This window comes from Leptopilina boulardi, unplaced genomic scaffold (assembly GCF_019393585.1).
Source record: "Leptopilina boulardi isolate dan_hultmark-lab unplaced genomic scaffold, ZJU_Lbou_2.1 LbouV2_367, whole genome shotgun sequence".
NCBI lineage: Eukaryota > Metazoa > Arthropoda > Insecta > Hymenoptera > Figitidae > Leptopilina > Leptopilina boulardi.
The window spans coordinates 221,091-244,576 of NW_026137937.1; the positions used below are offsets into that span (position 1 = coordinate 221,091).

At 26.3% G+C, this 23,486-nt stretch overlaps 1 protein-coding gene across 1 annotated transcript; it reads left to right on the forward strand.

Annotated features, from left to right (window-relative positions):
• The first annotated feature begins 7,895 nt into the window (after positions 1-7,895).
• On the forward strand, positions 7,896-18,032 carry LOC127287064 (keratin, type II cytoskeletal 1). Its single transcript, XM_051313786.1, has 3 exons — positions 7,896-8,387; positions 9,021-9,199; positions 15,638-18,032. The coding sequence occupies exons 1-3, from the start codon at positions 8,131-8,133 to the stop codon at positions 16,072-16,074; spliced, it is 873 nt and encodes a 290-aa protein (XP_051169743.1). The 5' UTR covers positions 7,896-8,130; the 3' UTR covers positions 16,075-18,032.
• The last annotated feature ends 5,454 nt before the right edge of the window (positions 18,033-23,486 follow it).

The following is a 23,486-nucleotide window of genomic DNA, read 5'->3' on the forward strand; positions in this document are numbered from 1 at the left end:
AGAACAATCATAATAGATAAAATAAAATTGAATACACAATATTATTTTTTTTTTAACTTAGTTCTCAAAACTATTAATTAAATCAAAACTAATATGTACTATAAATCAAAATATGAATTATTACTAACAATGACGATTGTTTTCTTTAAAAATCAATTTATCCTTTCAATGGAATTTTTTCGATAAAATCCACTGTCGGACATGAGTTAACTAAACATATAAGCAAACAAAATTGTAATTAAAACATTTCATTCTTTATATTTAAAAAAATTTTTTTTTTATTTCTTTTATATTTTTATTTACTTACTTAATTATTTATTTAAAAGTTTGTAAAATGTAGTAAAATTAAATTGTCTATTTTTTAAAGACAAATTCAAGTTCATTAGTCATTATTTTGTATGTAAAATTTTTTCTTCTGGTATATTATGCAAATTAATGTTGGCAAATAGTAAAAGCCATTATTCAAAACAGAAAACTATGGCAAATTTTTTTTTTTTTTTTTTATAATTGCAAATTATTTTACTCACGCAAAGGGGGAAAAAGAAATGAGGACTTGAAGTAGAAAACATTTTGCAGTAGTAAATTCCATCGTGGTCAGACATGTCATTTGTCAACTGTCCAACCGGCCGAAACGTTTTCTGGGTAACTATATAATTATGTACATTGTAGGCGATGAATGCTAATAACTATCAACACACCATACAATATATTTTGGATTTTATCATTTATCTAATTCCTCATTATTTTACAAATTCATAAATTTAATAAATCAATTTTGTTTGTTTTTAATATTTCAAACGCATATAGTTATTGTATCTTGTAACAAAACTTCTTTAGTAAAAATTTTATTTGTTCAGAAAAATACTTTGGAAAAAATTATCAGATTATTGTTAATAATAATAGTAATAATTTTTTTCAAAATTTATTGCTTTTTGACAATTTTTTTGCTGTGTTAATTTGTTAATATCTACAAAATAGAGAGAAAGTTGCAATAATTATTAATTTTCGAAAAAAAAAAAAAAAATTTTATTGCACGCTTTATATAATTAATCAAGTGTCATCATACTCTCTCAGGAATATAAAGTGAGCGTTATATGCGCGCTGTTACAAACTACCGTCTATGAATCAGACTCACGTGTCACTAGGTTACTAGAATTTCTACCTGTAAATGTGGTATACATTTTTTTTTCTGACTATCAAACCTATTTCCACTATTATTTACTATATATATATATATAAAATCTGCGTATTACGTGTACACATTATTGTACAGTTTTATGTCCTGCATCTCTTTCATATATTATAAATAAAAAACTTTTGAAATTTAAAAATAATTCACACCATATTCCAAAGGCTATTTAAATATTTATTAAATTAAATTAGTAAGTTACTAATATTTCCAGTTCATTTTTACAAAGGTATTAGTATAAAAAAAATTAAATAGTAAAGTTTCACTTGAAAATTAGTGAAAATTCTAAATAATTCTAAACTAAATGACAAATTAATAAAAGACTTTTCAAATAATTCTATAATTTAAAGAGAATATAATAATAATAAATCATAGATATACGTATTTATTAATATATTTATCATACAATAGATAAAATACACTTAACGGGAGGATATTGAAAATAAAATTTGTTCATTGTTTGTAAATCATGCCAAAGGAATATAAAATTAAAATATAAAATGCTTTTCTAAAAGAGTATGGCAAATAAATCATGCAATAAATATGAAGAATTTAATTTACTACCTTTTTGCGTATAATTAACATTGAAGAAATTAAAAAATGAAATGTAATTAAAATATCTTTTGCAATGTTTTTTAAATTAATTTCGATAAATAATTAAAAAATTTCTGAATGTGATTATTTCGATGTATTTTTCTAAATTTTATATAGAGATATATGTATTTATTATGAATTTATCAAAAGTCCTGATTAAAATTTTCTTCTGTGTGTTATATAAATTATTTTGTAATTATAGATATAAAATAGGTTACAATGAATTTAATAAAAAAGAATATGCGAAATAAATAATAAAAATTGTGTTACAATAAATAGGTTATATTAATTGACATAAAAAACAATAGTAATTAATATTGTTATTAATTAAATGTAATATAAATTAAATCGAATAATATAAAGAAAATTATGTGAAATAAAAATGAAATAAAAATTTTATTCAAATAAAATATTTAAAAACAAATTGTACTTAATACAATACTCTAATTAATTATTGCAATAATTTAGATGTGTACGCAGGAGAGGATGTTGAATTTTCTTATGACTCCCTCTCTTTTCCTTTAGTTATATCTCTGATTTACAATCATTATACATTCGACGACGACGATTTTACATAAACTGTAATATTTTTATCAGTATTACATTCCAGTGGAACTACCAGTTTTACTAGACTCACAAAAAAGGGCGTTACTTGCGTATATCGTTACTTGTTTTCTAAAACCGGGTTTTAAAACAATCGTTCAAAGACCGTTAAGCTTTCATGCAACCAGATTTTCCACGACTGTAATTGGTGTCATGAGTTTAATTAGTAAACCTTCTCTAATTATTGTTTTTTTTTCATTTTTTAAGTTTTGTTTTAGTTAAAAAACAGAAGAACCAGTGTGTTTTCATTTCATTATTTATATACATGTATATATATATATATATCTTCACACAGCTTCTCTTGTGCTACTCTTGCCTTGTTCTTGATACCTTTAGTAAGTACTGTGTCTTACGACTAAAAGCACTTTCGATCGTCTATCTCGTCCGGAGAAACCTCTTAGAAACAAGATTCTAATCGACTTAGCTTTTCCTTTTATTTCTTCTATTATTTTTTATCATTTTTTTTTTTTTTTGCAAATTTATAAATATCACAGTTTTTTTTATCTGCTTTATCATTAGCAATATCTTCTTTTATTCTTCTTTTTATTTTATTTATTCATTTGTTTTTATACATGCCACGCAGTTTATATGGTAGACTATTGGTATAACAAAAGAAAAATATCAAATTAACAAAATGTAATCAGTATATTAAATATTTTTTTGGTGTTGGCTGCAATGAAAAAAATGTCTGGTTCAAATAACTAGAATTCTGGTTCGTCTAACAAGAAGAAAATGTTTACTACTTTTTCTGGTTAAAAACACAGAAAATTAAAAGGTATTAAAATAAGCTGCAACGCTTATTACTTTAATCCAATTTTGCTTATTTTAATACCAAAATGGATTAAAATAATAAGCGTTGCAGCTTATTTTAATGCCTTTTAATTTTCTGTGAATATGAGAAAATCAGGTTAAACATTCTATTTAGATTTCTGGTCATTTTTACTAGAAATTCGTATTAAAAAAAACAGAATTTTTCTAGTAAAAAATTAATTGGCTATATATTTACATACTGTATTCTAGTTGATTTTACTAAAAAATTAACCAAAATTATCTAACTAGAACTTTGTAGTCATATTAATTATTTTTTATTGTTGAAATATATAATTAGTAATTTTTTAACCAGAACTTCAAATATAAATTTTTTTTCATTCTATTCGCAAATTACTCTCTAAATTTGAATTAGCGACTATTTGCTTATTCGTAGCTGCATACTCTGGGCTGATTAAAATAGCGACTACTCGCTAGCAATCAGCGACTATTCGTTAGTAATAAGCGAATTTTCAATGAGTGATTACACAGGCCTGCATGGTTTTTTTATTTTTGATATTGAAGTCGTTCCCTATGTAATTTTGTGCGCTGAACACGATCCCATGTCCCAAAATGGCCCAGCACGTCAGAATTTTGAGAAAAGTGGGGGTAAAGAGCCTAAACAACGTGTTTTTGAGTGTTTTCGAGAATTTTTTCTCTCCTTAACCTGACGTGCTAGAAACTTCTACTAGGTCTTAAATTAAAGCTTAAAGCGTGCACTTTAAGACCCATAAGCGCAAGTCAAAAAAATTTAAGGGATTTTGAGAAAAGTGGGGGTAAAGGGCACCAAAAAAAAAAACGCATTTTTTTATTTTTTTACCCCCACTTTTCTCAAAATCCTGTCGTTTTAGGCCATTTTGGAACCCGGGATCGTGTTCAGCGCACAAAAATACATAAAAAAACCACTCCGATATAAAGTATGTAAAAAAATTTTTTTGGGGCTCTTTCCCCCCACTTTTCTCAAAATCCCTTAAGTTTTTTTTACTTGCGCATATGGGTCTTAAAGTGCCCACTTCAAGCTTTAATTTAAGACCTAGTAGAAGTTTCTAGCACGTCAGGTTAAGGAGAAAAAAATTCTTGAAAACACCCAAAAACACGGTTTTTGGGCTCTTTACCCCCACTTTTTTCAAAATCCTGACGTGCTGGGCCATTTTGGGACACGGGATCGTGTTCAGCGCACAAAATTACATAGGAAACGACTTCAATATCAAAAATAAAAAAAAAAAGTCGAATTTTGCAGGCCTGTGTTATTTACTTATTCCCAGCTGCATACTGTGCGCTAGGAATAAGCGAATAGTCGCTAATTTTCTGTGTAGAGAGTAGTAGATTATAAAAAAGAAGAAGAAGATAATGATGATAGTGGCGTTGATGATGTAACAAAAGAAGAAGGTAATAATGATGCGAAACATAATCATAATAAAGAAGAAATAAAAGATTAATTATTTATTAATTAAATAGAAGAATTATTGCATTAATAAGTATGTGATTTTTAGACTCTTAGATAATTAAAATTTATCTTCTTCTTTTTTTACATCTTCAACGTCACTATCTGCATTGTTTTCTTCCTTTTCTTCTTCTACATTATAATGAAATTTTTTTTATTTATAACAACGATGATCTTCACTATATACACCATGATAATAAAAAAAAATAAATTATGAAGAAAAATGTTTAAAAAACTTTGAATATAAAATAGAATAAAATTCTCTTTAGAATTTTATTTAATTCTCGACAAGGGAGAAATTTAATGGCTAAATTGAAGACTTAGAATATAGTAATTTTCATGAACAACACTTGATAATCGTGTTGTGTGATGAACTATGTTACAAAGTAGCCTTGGGCGATTATCTTGCGTGGTCAGGGGTCCCGATCCTTTGGACCCTGAAGATCGAGATCACGAAAAGAGCGGCCAACTCTTTGGTTCGACCCAGTTGCAAATAGGTGACTGGCCCAGTTTCAAGCGGGCTCTTACAATATCGTAAGGTGTAAGTATATTTTAAAAAGGGACCTGTAACACCTGCGCTCTCAACTACATAAGAAGAATTTATCAAAGCCCATATTCGCATGTATATCCAATCGATAAACTTGCATTTGATCGTTAAAAAAATTTTACATCGAATCTTATCTATAAATGACGTATTTTAATCATAGAAAATATTTTTTATTCTAATCATCATATTTAATTGTTGAAATTTTATTTGATTGTTAAATATTTGCATCTATAGACTAAGAAACTACATCTGAATCGTTTTATCTGTTTCACAAAATTGTATCCTCTATCTGTAATATGAAATCTAATCTTTTAAATTGTATTTCATCAGTAAAATTGCTTCTGATCTTGAAAAGAATTACGTTACGTCTGACTGGTAAGCTTATAAGTGATCTGTAAAATTATATCCGACTGGTAAAATTATATCTTATCACATAGTTAAACAATATTTGATCAATTAAATTATATATATATATATAAGATCGATTATACTGCTACTGAAATGGGAAATTGCATCTGCCTATCAGCAAAATTACAGATTTGTAAATTTACAGCATCCCGAATACATCACAAAAAATAGGGAAAAGTGACATGAGATTGATAATGCAATTAAATTAGCAAGAAAATCATTAAATTTTTGTCCACAAAATATCATCATCTTTTTCTCTTCTTCCTTTTCTTTTTCATTATTATTATTATTATTATCATTTTCTACTTCTGCTACTTCTACTTCTTCTTCTTTATTAGGATATTATTTTGCACTTCTCCTATATTATTATGATCAATCATTTTCTTTACTTCTTCTTATCTATTATTATTTATCGAGCTTAGCATTATTGTTGCCTTCTTTTACTTTTTCTTCAGTTTCATCTTCCTTATTATGATCAAAGTTACCATCATTATCATTTCATTTGCTACTACTTTTTCTTCTTCTTTATTATTATTAGGCTTCTTATTCTTTCTTAATATGATCAAGAATATCATCATTGTTTCTTCTTTTTTCTTCTTCTTCTTCTCAATTATAATCAATCTCTGCAAACGTCCAAAAAATACAACTTAACACCTTTTTAAAATTATTATAATAGTAAATAAATTACCATAAATTGATCAAAAAAAAATCTCTATGAGGAAGCAAAGTGTTCATGAAATGAACACAAAAAGTTCATACTTTAACTTGTTTAATATTGATGTTGATGATCATCATCATAATTACAAGATTTACTCTAGCAAGAAGCATGATCCTTATATACGAGAATCACTCACTCTTTTAACTTTTTTCAAATTTCTTTTTTCCATTCAGTTGTAATGAAAAAGAGAAGAATATATATATATATATATATATATATATATATATATATATATATATATATATATATATATATATAAGTGAAGAAAGGAAAGAAAGAGTGAAGAAAAAAGGAAAAAGAAAGAAGACAAGTTTGAAAATACACTTATTTAATAATAAATTCATTCTAATTCGAAAGAAAGAAAATGCAAGCAGGTAAAATCTGATACCACTTTTGAACCGCTATTCGCAAAAGGACTTTCCATGACGCTATACCTAGTAATGATCGGTTAGAATCCGTCGCGCCAATCGCTCTTGAAAATTGCACCAATCCAGAACTGACTGCTGACGATATTAATTAACTTCTGCCGATTACGTTTCAACCTAGAAATCAACAAACTAACCTACAAATCGGTATTTTTCCTGTATCCTGCCATAACTGTACCTACGATTATACTTTTTTGTCCATATCGTCGCGCGAATATCGTTGTTGGTATTATCTTGGGAAAATCATTTACTTCACTAATGTTCCCTGTCATGTTAAGTACATCCTGAATGTTACTTTTGTCAAAAAAAAAAAAAAAAAAGAAAAAAAAACCGCATTTGTAAATTATTGCGACTCTTGACATTATCTACATCCACGCGTATATACAATTTTGTATACAATCTGACCTTGAGTTACAAGCTCCAGATCTTAATTCCATTCTTTAATTCATTCCCACATTATGTAGCAAGTTGGTTTTATGTCGTTTCACCGAACAGCACACAGCTGTCGGAAGTCTCTCCTCGTGAGCTAAACAAATAATAAGTGGAGCCTGGAGGAAAAATTATTATCAACCATAGAGAAAATCCCAGAAGTAGGTAATTTGTGGGAATGATGATTTCTCGATTGACAATAGATGATCATCATCATCATCATCATCATGACTTCACGGGGAAGTAGAGGAGTTATCAAGTTAATGAATATGCACGAGAAAGGTGTTGGGATGAATACACCTCTCTTTATATTAGTTGTGGTCATCTTCTTTGATGGTAATTTTTGCCCCCATCGTGTTTGTGGATTATTGATGATGGTTCCTTAAGTAGGTCTTGATGAAGTGAAGCGAGGATCAATTTTTTTTTGCTCTTACCTCCTTCTTTCACTTTATACATATATATATTTATCGGTGGTCCCTTTTTTGTCAAAAAAAAAAAATATATATATATATATAATAATAATGTGGGGTCTCATAAAAAATCGAGGGGGAAAGAATATTGCGAAAAGAAGGAGAGGGATCTATTAGGGGTCACGGGAAGGGAAAGATCGGTGTATTCGAGTGGGGAGACGTGCAAACTCCGTGGGACCTGTAACCACGCGAAATCCCCTCGTATTGGCTCTCCTGCTATAAAAGCAAAGCAAGGTCTTTTAGATGCAACACACAAGTCAACCGGTCGCATTTCATGTCCGTCGACGCATCCGAACGACAGGATAAACAAGGGACTCGAGAGTGAGAGCAAAAAAAAAAAAAAAACAAAAAAAAAAGAACAACAGTTTCCAGTGAACACGTGACTGCGACGACGCGGTATCACGTAACCGCGTGTCTACGACTGCTGATCGTAGAATAATAATAATAATAATAATAAATTGTTTAAAGAGGGGAAAAAATAAAATTCAAACAAATAATGTTTGATAGATTATCGGTACTATTTATACTGGCGGTGGCCGCGACTTCGGCACTTCCGGCCAGTGATAAAAATCCAGTTGAAAATGATCTCATGGCGGCGATCTATTCGGATTGTTTGAAAAAGGATTCAATGAGTTGTATCAAATATAAAGTTTTTGCGTTTGTTGATAAAATGCTCACTGATAAAGAGGACATCACCCTCAGTGAGGGAATTACTGTCGTCAAAACCGGTAGCACCGAAGAGGGCGCTCCCAGGTCAGTGGACATTTATTTCTTCTCAAAATTCGGAAAACTATTTTTCATCATTTAAATAAATAAAAAAAAAAAACAAAAAAAATATCTCTTTTGAAATTGTGCTGTAAGGAAAAAAAATTAATAAAACAGTTTTAAAAAATATAAAATTTTGCTAAACAATTCAAATTATTTCATTTATTAATAACAATTATTAAATTAGCCATATAGAGTTATTGAAACTTATAATTGCAATTACTATCAATTATTTATAATAATCATTATTAACATATAATAGTAATAATTTATTAATATTGATCTAAAAAATAATAAAATATTATTATTATTTCTTAGAACAATCAATATTATTTTATGCATATTTTTTTATATATCTAGTTCTATATATATATATATATTCTTTTTTAATTGGCAATTAATTTATTTGCAGATTTATGGAGAATATTACACATTTAATTTGTTTCAAATTATTGTTTATTATTTCTAAATAATCAATGCAATATGTAACATATTATTTGTATTATTATTTTTCTATAAGTATAAATTAAGAAATTAATTAACTTTCCATTATTCCTGGTATCAAATTATATGACTTTAATAATTTAATAATTTTCATTGGAAAACTTTTTTAATTTTTAGATCAATTGAAAATACAGATGTTGACACCCTTTTATTTGACCGTTTGGGAAGATTTCTTAGGACACATTCTGTAAAAGTTGATCTTAAGGGTAGCGACATATTGGGAGCCATTGAATCAGCAGGACGAAGCCTCGAGGATATCACCGATGATGGTACCGAGGAAGGACGAGGCAAAAAAAGTAAGTGAAATTTAAAAATACGAAATAATTATTCATTAACAAATTGAATTTATCATTAATTCTATTTATTAATAATTTATTAAATTTATTTATGGATAATAACTAATAATTGAAAATAATTTACAAATTTATATAATAATTAACCATATAAAATAATTTAATATTAATTTTATTAGATTCAAATAAAAATTTTATTTCTGTCAGAAGAAATTTATATTTTAAAAAATAAATATAAATTAGATTTTAGACAAATATATTTTTATTTAATTCAAATAAATTATAAATATTAGATTCTAAAAAAATTTTCTCTTATTAAAAAAAAACGTTCATTAAATTCTTTAAATATCACTTTAAAATTACACAAGGAACATTAGGCCCTTTTTTAAAAGGGGGAAAAAAATCCTTCAGAAAAATAATTATACGGTGTTATAATAGAGGAGCTTTGAAGATTCCATATATATATATATACCTAATATATATGTGAAAAAGTAAAAGTGTCTTAAATGACTGTTTCACGTGATTATACTATAACATAATATAATTTCCAGTCTGGTTATTCTTGTTTTATTCCATACTGGTGTGGGCTCTCGAGATACACAAGTGTAATTTCAAACCATTTTCTGAATGAACGTGAAATTAATTATTTGTAATCAATCTGTTCCATTCATTTCATCAAAGTTTATTCCGTATAAATTAACACATCACACAAACTTAATCATCTAGACTATATAAAATTAATAATTCATGTCCGTATAAAAGAACAAAAAATTATACTAATCGAATTATTCGTTTAATTATATACAAATAGTAAATTTTCAAGTCAATTTATTTTCAATAATTATCCCTACATCAAAATAAATGTACACACGTTTAATAGTCTTGTACAAATTGCAATTTTTTTTTTTTAATTTTATTTTTTAATTCTTATTATTTCTTCTTCAATTGACAAGTTGAACGACATAACCGGTATTTTTAATCTCAACGTTATAAATTGTTAATTGAACGATGGTGTTTATGATTGCAAATTTAATGAAAGTTTATTAAAGACTGGTTTAGAATCGTTTTTTTTTTTTAAACAGGAAGTTTGCTTCACAAAAAAGGATAAATAAAAAGAAATAAAAAAGTCAATTAAAAGAAATAAAAAAAAAAAAGTTAAATGAAATAAATAAAAAAAAGTTGTAATTATACAAATAAAATAAGGGGGTGTTTTTTTCCAAAAAAAAAAAAAAAAACGTAAAACAAATAGAAATACTTACTCCATGAGAGAGCAATAAAGTAAACATGAGGAAAATTAATCTAAAGAAAAAACATAAAAATAAAATTCAAAAGTATATGAATAAATAAGACTGAAAATATTTGAAAAACATTCAAACGAGGTAGAATATTCTATAAGGGATATATAGTGAAAAAAATATCCAAGAGAAGAAGAATGTTGAAAATATATTTAAAATAAGAAGGAAGAATATTCAAAAAAAAAAAAGAAGAAACGTCGAAAAATTGAAGAATAAAAAGATGGAAACATTCAGCATCAGAAGAAAACGAAAACAGAAGAAATGTATAGAAAATGAAGAAAGAGTAAAAAAAAATTCATACAGCCGGAAGAATACGAAAAAAAAAGAAGAAACCTACAGAATCAAAAAAATAGAAACTTACGAAGGTGAAGAAAATTAACATATAAATAAAAAAATGAATAGGAAAAATGAAAAATGGAGAATCAGAAAAAAATATGGTAAATGAAGAAACTTATAAACAGAGGAAAAGCAATAAATGAAATAAATTGAAGAAAGAAGAAATCTAAAAAAAGAAAGTCAGCAAAAATTCTCAAAAACGAAAACACACAAAACTTCAAATATTCGCACAACTCCGTTATTATAATAATTTATAGAAAACCTGTAGATAATCAATTATAACGGTACATGTTGGACCAAGTCCAACTGGAATATTGTGCTAGTGCAAATTGTCAAGTGACAGACAAACATGGTCAACAAACACAATTACATAAAGAAATTAAGGTCAAAATCCATCCAATGAATTAAAGAGTGGTCCACTTATTACATTCCTTTTATGTTGATTTCACGGAATTGCCCGAGGATTCGTTCTACATTTATTTATATATATATATATATATATATATATACATGTGTGAATATATATAATATATATTTGATACGTGAATCTTTGCGAGGTCTAAAAAATCTCATTGTGTACTCAAAAATAATGAGATTACTTGCACGTAAAAAATTTTCATACAATCAAATTTTACATTAATTCTGATTATGAATTATTTTTACCTGCATAAAGTATGCGTTTTTCAAAATACAAAAAAAATACACAAAATAAATAAACATAATTTTTTTAAATTTCTTTCGATGTATTGACAAAAATTTATTCTCTTTAAATTAAAATATAATCTTTTTTATTTGTTTAAAAAAAAAAAATTACTTTTGCCAATAAACGATTTCCTCTTGGAGCAATATTAAAGAAGAAAAACTGATTATGGTTAAAAGATTCCTCTTACGTTAAATAGACTATATATTTTGGAGCTAAATAAATATTTATTATTAAAACAAATATACTTTTATTTAATTTAAATAAATTATATTTGCGCATCGAATAAAAAAATGTCTCCATATATGTATAAATAAATAAATATATAAATAAAAATGTGTGAAATGCCACACATGCATTCACACGATACATGACATTCGTGGTCACGATGAATAGCGCAGCTGCGACAGAGACGATGAAGACGATCTCACTCGCAGACGTTGACCCACTGAAGAAACTGGTTCCGCTTCCCCTTGAACTTCTCATACAAGAAATACACAGGATCATCAGTAGTGCGAGAGAAATAAATGATATGAGAAAGATGGAGGTTGAGAGAAAGAGAAATAGGAAGTATAAATAGCGAGAGAGAGAGAGAAAGAGAGAGAATCAGAATATGAGTAAAAGGTGATGGGAAACTGAGAAAGACAAGCAAAAAAAAAAAAAAAAAAAAGACGAACGATCTGATCATGCGGGATTTTTGACATACTTTCCATGATGGTTGGCAATGTACTTCGCCTTGACCTTCGCCTATTCCACTTTAGATATTTTAGATTAATAGCTTCAAGAATCATCCCACAGCAAAATTCCACTAATCGATTACATCCAATATATATATATATATATATTGTTTTCTCACCTTTTTTCCGCTCCATTGAACTTGCAATTTCTATCTCAAACTATCTTTCATCTCTCAATTGGATTTGACAAAAAAAAAAAATAATAGAGAAATATAAATCAAAGCGAAATGTACGGAAATACGTCTTTAACCCTAGAAAGCACATCTGGGGTAGAAAATTACCTCAGAAAAAATTCAAATTTCAGTATTTTTTGCAAATTTTGTGTTTTTTTAAATTTTTTGACCATATTTTTGATCCTATCAAAAAACAAAAACGCTTTCTTCTTCCTTATAAAAAACTGAAGAAAATTATATATAATAAAGTTATTTTGCATATGAACAGTCTAGCAACAAAATAATTTTGGGGTGGTTTTCTACCCCAGATGTGCTTCTATGTATGAGCCAGCTATTAAATGAATGTAAAAGCAACATTTGAATAGCAATGCAGATAAAGATATTTTTATTTATAAATAAATAAATAATAATAATAATAATAATAATAATAATAATAATAATAATAATAATTATTATTATTATTATTATTATTATTATACCTATTATTAATGGTAACAGTAGTACATCATTATTGTTATTTTAATCTATCCTGTTTTTTTTTTTAAATATAAAACCGATTGTCATGCATCCCAGTTTTTGATTCACTTACTTCTTTGCTCGAATTGCCCCAATGTATTGCGCATGGTTAACTTTCTGTGGCGAATTTATCACGCTTGAAATATCTGTCGAGTCTAATTTTTAAGTTTATTGCAATATAAATATGAATTGCCATATATCAAAGTGTATTACATGAAAATTTTTCTAAGTAAAGGTTAAATTCTAATAGTATACACTGTATATTATAATATAACAGCTCCAGTTAACTATCCACCTGAAACTTTTTATGATTACGCGTCATGTTATTAATCACGAAGAATATACCTACTTAATATATAATTCAATACTACATTAATATAGAGGAACATTAGACGTCATCTCATTAATCTTCATTATATGAAAATGATTAATTTAATATTATTATTTATTTAATAAATAAATAAACAAATACACATAATTTTTTATAATTAATAATTATAATAAATTAAAAAATTATCATTATATATATACACTAATAATGATAATATACACTAATGAAAATAATAATGACAATAATTATTATTATTAATAGTTAAGTGAATGATATGGGGCGTGACTAATTAATAGTCCTAAAGATGAAACCGTATCACTTTTTATAATGATTAAAGACAAGGTAAACACCTCATAAATTAATTTGGTCAATTGTTATTAAAAAAAAAAATTGAAGTGATGAACTTGAAAATCATTATGATTTTTTAAATATATATTTCATCGTTAACAAAAGTTTACATATTTTTCCAAAAAAAAAGCATTTTTGGGGCATGACTAATTATTTGTTTTTAAGTTTGAATATTTCAAGACTCTAAACGGAAACACTGTTAAACGAGAGGTATTAATTTAATACCAACATTAGGTATTAATTTAATACCAACATTAGGTATTAAATTGTTATTTGGTTCTATTTTGATACCTAATACTGGTACTTTTTTAGTACCTTCATTTTACAGTGAAATGTTAGCAATTGAAAAAATTTAACTAGAAAAAGAAATAAAACAAGCAGTAAAATTTTTGCAGTTTACAAACAACTCCAAAAGTGAGTTAACATTAGATTAACTCTCTTAGCATCACTTAGCATTAACAACCTAGGCATAAAATTAACTCTCTTAGCGTCATTTCTCTTTGCTTCAACTCCGAAAAGGTGTGACTTTTATAGAGTCCCGTTGGGAATTAAAATCTAATTCCCTTTTTTTACAGTGTATTTTTGTTAATTAGTCACACCCACGTTTTTATGCCCAAAATATACAAAATTTACCAAATTATTATTATTATTATTATTATTATTATTATTATTATTATTATTATTATTATTATTATTATTATTATTATTATTATTATTATTATTATTATTATCATATTATTATAATTATTAATTTAAATCCAATTTATATACTTGACGTTACTTTACGCTATATTATTTTTATTTTTTATATATAGCCATGGTATAGTTGAAGTATACTGAAACTAGATAGAAATGTAACGCTACGACCAACAAGTTTTTAGATAGTTAAACTATATGAAAACTTTCTAGTTTCTAGATACGTAAACTATATAGGAACTATCTAGATTATTTAGAAAATTCAGGACACTTGAACATTTGGTAGATTTAAAATCCGTTACTTAGTGTAAGGGATTTTAGAATCTAGAAATTTTCCTTATTCGCAGAAATATTTAATTTTTAAAAATTTTATTAGTTAATACCATAATTATTACATTACGTAATAATTGTAGTACGTAATAATTACAATATATTATAATTATATTATTACAATAATAAATGTACACTTAAAAAAAAATTTATTTACATCAAATAATTATTATTTAAATCAATGGATAAAGTTCCGATTAGCACAAATTAAATGGTATTTGTTTCAAAGAGAAACACTGAAAAAAGTAGGTATCTTCTTGGTATCTTAAAACAAGATGTTAAAATGGAAATGGTATCTTTCATTCGCTTCCATCTTAGAATAAGATGTTAATTTTAATATTTAGATGCTTTATTTCTATTATAACATCTTAAAATAAGATACTTTAAATAACTAAAAAATGACAACCAAAACGTCTTTAAAGTGACTATCAAAACATCTTATATTAAAACACTTCTTTTTTCAGTGAAAATTATTGGTTTAAAGTTTCAAACACAGTTTATTTAATTCAAATAAAAATTATTTAGTAAATATATTTATTTGCAATTATAGTCAAGTAACCGATTATTTGAATCAAATAAATTTTTTTCAGTGCAATATATTAAAAAAAAAAAAAAATAAGTTTTTCAATTTTTTATTAATATTTTTAAATTTTTGCATTAAAATATTAATGAATCTTTTTATAATAAATATAAATAATATCTAAAATTTGCAATTCTATACTTCGTTGATTAAATTTTCTTGAGAGAATTTATTTAATTTCTCAATAAAGAAGAATTAATTATATAAATATTTTAGACAGTATTTGAATATATATATAAGTTTTACGAGTGACCAGTTATACGAGACGTTTACTGTACAGTTACTATAATTTACCATGAAATAATTCCACACGTGATATAATGAATTGAGTATATCTATTTTTGTTTGACGTAAAAATGAATGATGAAAATATTAAAAATAAAAAATTTTAATTTTCAGAAAAAGCGCAAAAAATATTGGGCCCAATAATGATGGGAGTGGCAATGAAGGCAGCAGCTTTATTGCCCCTGGCATTGGGCGCAATTGCATTGATTGCAGGCAAAGCACTTTTAATTGGTAAAATTGCCTTAGTTATCTCGTCGATAATTGGATTGAAAAAATTATTGGCATCAAAGGAGAAGCATGTGACGTATGAAGTGGTGGCACATCCACATCACGGTGGTAGCAGTCATTTGAGTCACGACGACGGTGGTCACGGTGGATTCTCAAGTGGAGGTGGCGGTGGCGGTGGTGATTTTGGAGGTTACGGAGGTGGTGGTGGTGGTGGTGGTGGTGCCAGCAGTGGTCATGGATGGGCAAGAAGTTTACCCCAAGATGCCCACGACATTGCCTACAATGCTCATCAACCTGAGATCAAGGCCCAAACCACGAAATAGAAAGTTTTTTTTTCATCTTCGTTTCATCTGCTCTTATATATATATATATTATATTGTCTTCTCTTTTGATCTCTTTCCCTCGTGACCTTGTTCCTCGGTCCCTCCTATGTACCATTCCACCTGTTCCTCGCTTCAACTTTCTACGATCTTCTACGTGGGACTTTCTATTCCTCCGTCCTATTCTCGATATCTTATGTTGACCTTTTTTTTATCCTCATATGTTTCTTCATTCCTTATAGTGTGCGATTCCTTTTGATGTTGGTAATTATTTTTTCCTATATTCCTTTTTCCGTTTCTGCTCCTTTAAGTATTCTTTCCCCTAATTTATTTATCTCTTTCCTTTGTATTTTTTTCTTTCACATTATTTATTATTCATTTCCTTTGTATTCCTCATTTCCTATTTGTTTTCCACTTTTTTCTTTCCATTTCTTTTTTTTTTTTTTATTTCCAATTGTATTTTCCATACTGGACCTTTAAGTTTTTGTTTATTTTTACTGTTTTAACATATCCCTCCCTCTTTTTTTAAAAATATTTTTCATTATTGCGAATTCATTTTTTTTTTTATTTGAATTTTCGTTATTTTTTTGTTATCTAATTTTCCCTACTTTTATTGTTGCTGTTGAATTTTTCGCTTTTGTTTCTTTTGTATTTTTTTATTCTATTTTTTATATTTTCTTATTTGGTTTTTATTCACTGAGCTTTTTTTCTTGCATTTTGTTTTAATTTAATTGCTACATATTTGCTTTTTGTATATTTATATTGGAAAATTGTTTCTTTTTTTTTTAATTCTCTCGTTTTTATTCTCATTACAATCTTATCTTTCAAAAATTTATTTCTACTATTTCTTATCTTGTTAATTATTTTACTAACTTTCGAAATTTGTTATTCTTTTTGTATGTTCCTCAAAATTTGAGGTCATTGTTTTTTATAATTTTGTTTTATTTGTTATTTTTATTTTGTTATAATAATTTGTTGATTTATTTGTTTTTTCTTTGTTATCATGTGTTTCTATTTTTTTTTATTTGTTTCTATTTAATTTTTTTTTCTATTTGTTTTTATTTGCTGCTGTTTGTTCTTATTTGTTTATTTTAGTTTTTATTTGTTATAATTTTATTTATTCATTTTTTTGCTTTTATTAGTTTCTTTTTGCATTTTTTTTTCTTTTTTGCTTTATTATCGTAATTCAATTTAAAATTTTCAAATTCTGAATTCGCTTCTATTTGTTTTTTCTTGTTTCCCTGGTTTTTTTCGTGATTGAATTTATAATTTAAAATGAACATAATTTCTTTATTCTCTTTTTGTTATTTCCTCCTTTTTTTGTAAAACAAATGTTTTGCAAACTATCCCTCTTCCACTTCCTCTTTAATTTCAATGTTTCCAGTTTTCATTTTTCCTCTTTTCCTTCGAATTTCCCCGTTTCTGGAAGTTTCCTGCTCGCAATGTTATCAGCTTATAACGATCTCCTGAAGCTCTTGATCTCTCCTTCTCGATCTTCGCCTGTCCCTTTCTCCAACTTGACTTCCTTCATCGTCGAGGGTCATGAGCCCTCGCCCTACTTCTCACTTGAAACCTACCTCTTTTTCTTGTATGCCTGATTTATATGCTATATTCCATAAATAGTTGTGTGCTCTTTATTGGGCGCATTCTATATACAAAAACGACTCGACATATGGAAGCCAGTATCCGCGAAATACTCTTTATACATAGACCATTTATAGTTACATTGTTAATATGTTACTTGTACTATTATTTAAGAATTAATGATAATTATTTATTAAATTTTTGTTGTGTGCTCGTATTGATGGTTGTATTTTGACCAACGTTGTTTTTTTTCAATAAAGAATGGCGAACGGCGTGTACGTCTTGTCCCAAAGAAATATACCTGACTTTTATATAATACATATTTTCATGTATATTTGTGTTCTTCAGGTTACATATTTATCAGCTGCAATTATTCATTTGTGTTATATTTATTCAAAATCCCTCTGGAAAATAATAAAAAATAATTTTTTTTTTTTTGATTTTGTTTTTCTTCAATTTGCAATATTTTTTGAAATAAAAGAAAATTAAAAAAATATTATTCAATCAACTATATATATATTATCGTGAATGATTATGTGGTTTAAAAATTAAAAATAAAATTTGATAAAAAATATTCTTTACATTTTTTAAGTTTCGTTAAGTTTTATTTCTTTTTTTTTTTAAATTCTCATACATTTTGAAAAGAATGACAAAATTTAGATTTTGTCAAATTAAAAAAAAGCAATAATTATTACTAATCAGTAAATTTTAAATACAAATTTGAAAAAATAAGTGTGATAATTTATTCATTTAATATTACATTTATATATTATGTTAATAAATATAAATTGGTTTAGATCAATTCTCAACTTATATTCAGAAAAAATAGCGTTTAAATAATAATAATAATATTTTATTTATCTATTTTGTAAGTTAGTATATATTCCAAATAAATAAATAAACAATAATAAAAATAAATAGAGTAATAGGTGAAAAAAAAATCTAAATTGATAGTAATTTTAATTAATAAATAATTCTGAATTAACATTTGCTTACACTACTAAAATGTGGCGCCATCTCATACTTTTATTTCCAAACAAGCTGACGAAGAAATATTGTTCTATAACACATCTGCTATTACCTTCTAATCCTTTCAAATAAATTGCTATCATTATAAAGATTTAAACTCACTATTTATTAAATTACCATTCGCATAAAATTACAGTTAGAAAATTAACTATTAGAGTATTTTTTTCGATTTATATTTATTATAAATATACACAATTTAAATAAATAACTATACAACAGATACATTGTTTATAAATTCACAAATATTTCAATATAATAATTTATTTTTATTTATTTCAAGCTCATATGCGGATTTATTAAGGAAACCCTTTCGTACATATATAGGTACTAAATACAGATTAAAATCCCATATGAAAAAATAATAATCAAAATCAAGAAGGGAGTAAGTAGTTATTAGTATCAAAAAATTATAATTTATACTTATCAAAACCTCATTTTTTTTATTATATCTTGTTTTATTCGTGTTTCTCCATTTGTTTTTTATTTCTCACTTCAGAGGGACGAAAATTTATATATACATTTAGTAAAATTGAAGGAAATAAAATAATTGATATAGACGTGATTTTATTTTATTTGAGGTAGTATATTTTAGAAATCGTTTTTACAAGGCCGTGTGGAACTTGAAAATAGATCAGCGACCAATAAAGAAGAAAGCACGCGCGGCGCAAGAGTCAAGATTCCAAACGGACTTGCGAGCCCACGCATTGAAATCTCCGCTCGAGCAGATATTTACTTCAACTCAAACAAGCGTTTAGCTCACCACCACGACAACCGAGCACAGTTGAATCAAAAAATGTAGACTCTCCAGAAACCACTTGAAGGCAGTTGCTCTACTTTATAAAAATCTTACGCACTTGTAATACATGATTATATTATACATATACTGGTATATGTATATATCGTTTACCGTTACGCAATCGACCTACCTCACCTTGCAATTCGTGTGGATTTTATTATAGGCAAATATATATTTGCTGCTTGCAAACTGACGCCGATCAACCAACAAAACAGGAATTAAAACGTTACTCTATTTTTATTTTTTTACTATATTTTATTCGTAAATATTACTGACAAATTTATAAATAAATTTATATTGTTTACTGGTAAAATAGTTTAAGCTTCTAAGTGAGATATACAGGAAGAAAAAGTGTTAAAAATATTTTAATAATGTTTTAAAAAATAATACCAATTTATTAATTTTTAGACTTTTAAAATTTATTTAAAGGTTTTTTGAAAACATTTTCAGTATAAAATAAATTACTATTTTTATTAAAATGGTTTTCAAATTCTTAAATTAATGTTTAAAAATATAAAAAATACTAAAAATTAGTTAATTAATATTATTTTTTTAAAAAAGTATTAAAATATTTCTAATACTTTTTTTTCCGTTTACTGAAAGATATTTTTACATTTTTTTAGGTGTCGCTTATTACACAAAAAATTAAAAGGCATTAAAATAAGCTGCAACGCTTATTGTTTTAATCCAATTTTGCTTATTTTAATGTATTTTGGTATTAAAATAAGCAAAATTGGATTAAAATAATAAGTTAAAGACAAGATAAACACTTTGCAAATTTAATCATTGAAAGTGTTTTCTAAAGTAAAATTTAGTGATGACCTCAAAAATATTCAATAAAAACCGATTTTAATTTTACATTATTAGAAATGTGAGCGTTTAATCAAGGTAATAAAACTACCACTCAACATAACCTAAAATTTGTTGGAAGCTCAGATCACTGAGGAGCACATTTGATTTAATTTAAACCCTCACAACACAAGGATATTCAGGATATCCCTGGGACGTCCTGGGGATATCCATTTGCTTTTGGCGATTCGGATATCCCTAAGATATCCTCTGGATATCCATGGACATCTCTAAGATATCCCAGGGATATCCAAACCGCCGAAAACAAATCGATATCCCCAGGACGTCCCAAGGATATCCTGAATATCCTTTTGTTGTGAGGGAACAATCAAAATGAAATTTATTAAATTTTTTTTTACAAATTTTGACATAATTCACATTGAAGGGATATCATTTTCATTTTTAAACCCAAAAGAAAAAATAAACTGAAAATCGAGACTGTTACTAAAAAACTGAAAAGTCAACAGCCAAAAGTGAAGTAACACGTTTTTTCAATATGTGCTGAATATTGAAACTGATATGATTTTAAATTTCCACGATATATTGTGATTTTCAAAAAAATATTTAAAAATTTATTTATTTCATTAGTAAACGGGTTTACGAAGGAAAAATAAAAAAGAACATTGCATGATTTGGTTTTTAAATGCTTGAAATTCTTTTTCTAAATTCAATTTTTTTTAAATCCTTCCAATCCTGTAATTTCTCTCAAATAAAATATATAAACTTTAAACATTTATTTCTCAAAAAATTCTTATTTCATTCAAAGAAAATATGTCAATTGTTTTTAGTTAATTATTTCAAAGAGAAAAATTTTCTTGATTTAAAGGAAAACATTTTTTTGATTAGAAAAAATTTATTATTTTAATTCACAAAAATTTTCTTTACTAAAAATTAACCTTAGAAAGCACATTTGGGGTACTCTCTAAATTTGAATTAGTATGTAATTTTCTACTAATGAAAAAGTGCGGATTCGTTTACCAATTGAATTAGTAACAGTTTTGACTCTTTTTTAGTAAAAAACTACTAATTGCTAGTAGAAAACTACTAATTTATAGAGTAAGTCGTATTTCTTACTATTTAAAATTAGTAAGCCGATTTACTCCATGAGTTAGTAGTTTTCTACTAGCAATTAGTAGTTTTTTACAATGTAAAAAAATTAGGAAGTTAACAGCACTGGGAGTTGGGAGTTAAATTTTTCGAGTTAAAAATCAACTCAAAAAGGGAGTTAATAATTAAATTAACTCCTTCAAACTAACTCCCTAGGCATAAATTAACTCGTAAAACCTTAACTCCCTTTTTTTACAGTATACTAAAAAAGAGTCAAAACTGTTACTAATTCAATTGGTAAACGAATCCGCACACTTTCATTAGTAGAAAACTACTAATTCAGATTTAGAGAGTAGAAATTTCTACTACCCCATAATAAATTCAAATTTCGGTATTTTTTTTTTGCAGATTTTGTGTTTTTTGTTGTGGTTTTTGTAATTTTATGACCATATTTTTGATCCTATCAAAAAACAAAAAACACTATCTTCTTCCTTATAAAAAAAGGAAGAAAATTATTTATAATAAAGTTATTTTGCGTTAAATATGAAAATTCTAGCAACGAAACAATTCTGAGGTGGTTTTCTACCACATTTTTTTCTCCAGATGTGCTTCTACGTATGAGCAAGCTATGTTATGCTGTCTAGGGTTAAATTTAAAAATTAAAATCTTTTGAATTCGAAGTAACTATTTTTTAAACTTTCAAGATCAAGTTAAAAATTTGATCAAATGATCGAGTCAACAAATTTTCAATAATTTTGCATACAGGAAATAAATAAATTATTCAACATAATTTTTTTTAAAAATTTAATAAGTCCAATATTAATTGCCCGTAAACATCATAGACGATTTATCAGACTCGATAATAATAAATTCCCGCAATAATAACGCTTGGCACCGATATAGTCCCTTGTATGTATATATAAACAGTATATATAGTATAAACATCTGTTGTTGACCGTTTCCGTGTTCCAGAGATCTAGTAATCCACATACCGTATAAAAGAAAGAGGTTCTCGTGGTCAGGCGAAACAACGAAAGTGTGAAAGTACAATTATGCTAGATTCAATATTTCCGCTCTGATCATGAGACTGGAGAATTTGAATGGAGCGTATAATGATCGTCGAGTGTATAAAGCTTTGTGTAAATAATAGTCAGATCAATATATATATATATATATATATATATATATATTCAGATCCGGGGAGAGAAGTATTTTGCTCGTAATTAGGAGATATTCGCGTGACTTCACGACTTTCTATGCTTTTCATTATTTATATACATGTGATGTTTATTTCGTCATGCGCATAAGAATATCAGTTTTCTAATGAATGAAGATGAATCCTCCATATCCTCAAAAAAAAAAAGAAAAAAAAATAGGACACCAATTCCCGGTTATTTGTTTGACAAAAAAGAAATGGAATGTGGTTTTCAAATATATTTTTTTAATTTACTTTCAATTTAATTCGAGATCATTTTTTTTAAAAGAATATTCTTATTTTGAGAATTGATAGAATGACAAGAAAAAAAAATTATTAAATTAATATTTATTTCAAATCAGTATTATTTCAGTGGAAAATTAAAATTTTCTCATTTAACTTTCGCCGGACTAGATCCCACCCAGGGTTGAAACCATGTTTTATATTGTAATATCTGCGTTATATAATATCTTATCTATATTGTAATATTTAATAAAGTTTTTCACCAATTCAATCGTAATTTTAAATCACTTAACAAAATTTTATTAGCAAAAAATCTTGATGATTCCAATTCTTTTTTACAATTTAAATTTATTATTTTGGTATACGAAAAAGGATATTCTTATTTTGCGGAGATATAGAGTAAAATGATATCAAAAGAGGAATATTTTCCTCATAAAATATAATTATAATATATATTTTGGTTGTGCCATTTTTAATGAAAATGCAAGAAAAAAAAATATTATACTTTTGGGAAATTTAAATAATATAAAAAAGTGTGGAAGAAAACAAAGTGAATAAAGAAATATAATCGTAGTTTTATCATCATCATTATTATCATCATTGTATTGAATTCTGAATGTAGTAATGTTACACAAGATCTTCAGCGCAACTGTACTATCTGTCTGCGCTTCA

Excerpts from the sequence above, each read along its gene's own strand:
- LOC127287064 (XM_051313786.1), top strand. The coding sequence starts at position 8,131 with ATGTTTGATAGATTATCGGTACTATTTATACTGGCGGTGGCCGCGACT. Across the intron at positions 8,388-9,020 it reads ACCGAAGAGGGCGCTCCCAG|ATCAATTGAAAATACAGATG; the intron begins GTCAGTGGACAT and ends TTTAATTTTTAG. Across the intron at positions 9,200-15,637 it reads GGAAGGACGAGGCAAAAAAA|AAAAAGCGCAAAAAATATTG; the intron begins GTAAGTGAAATT and ends TTTAATTTTCAG.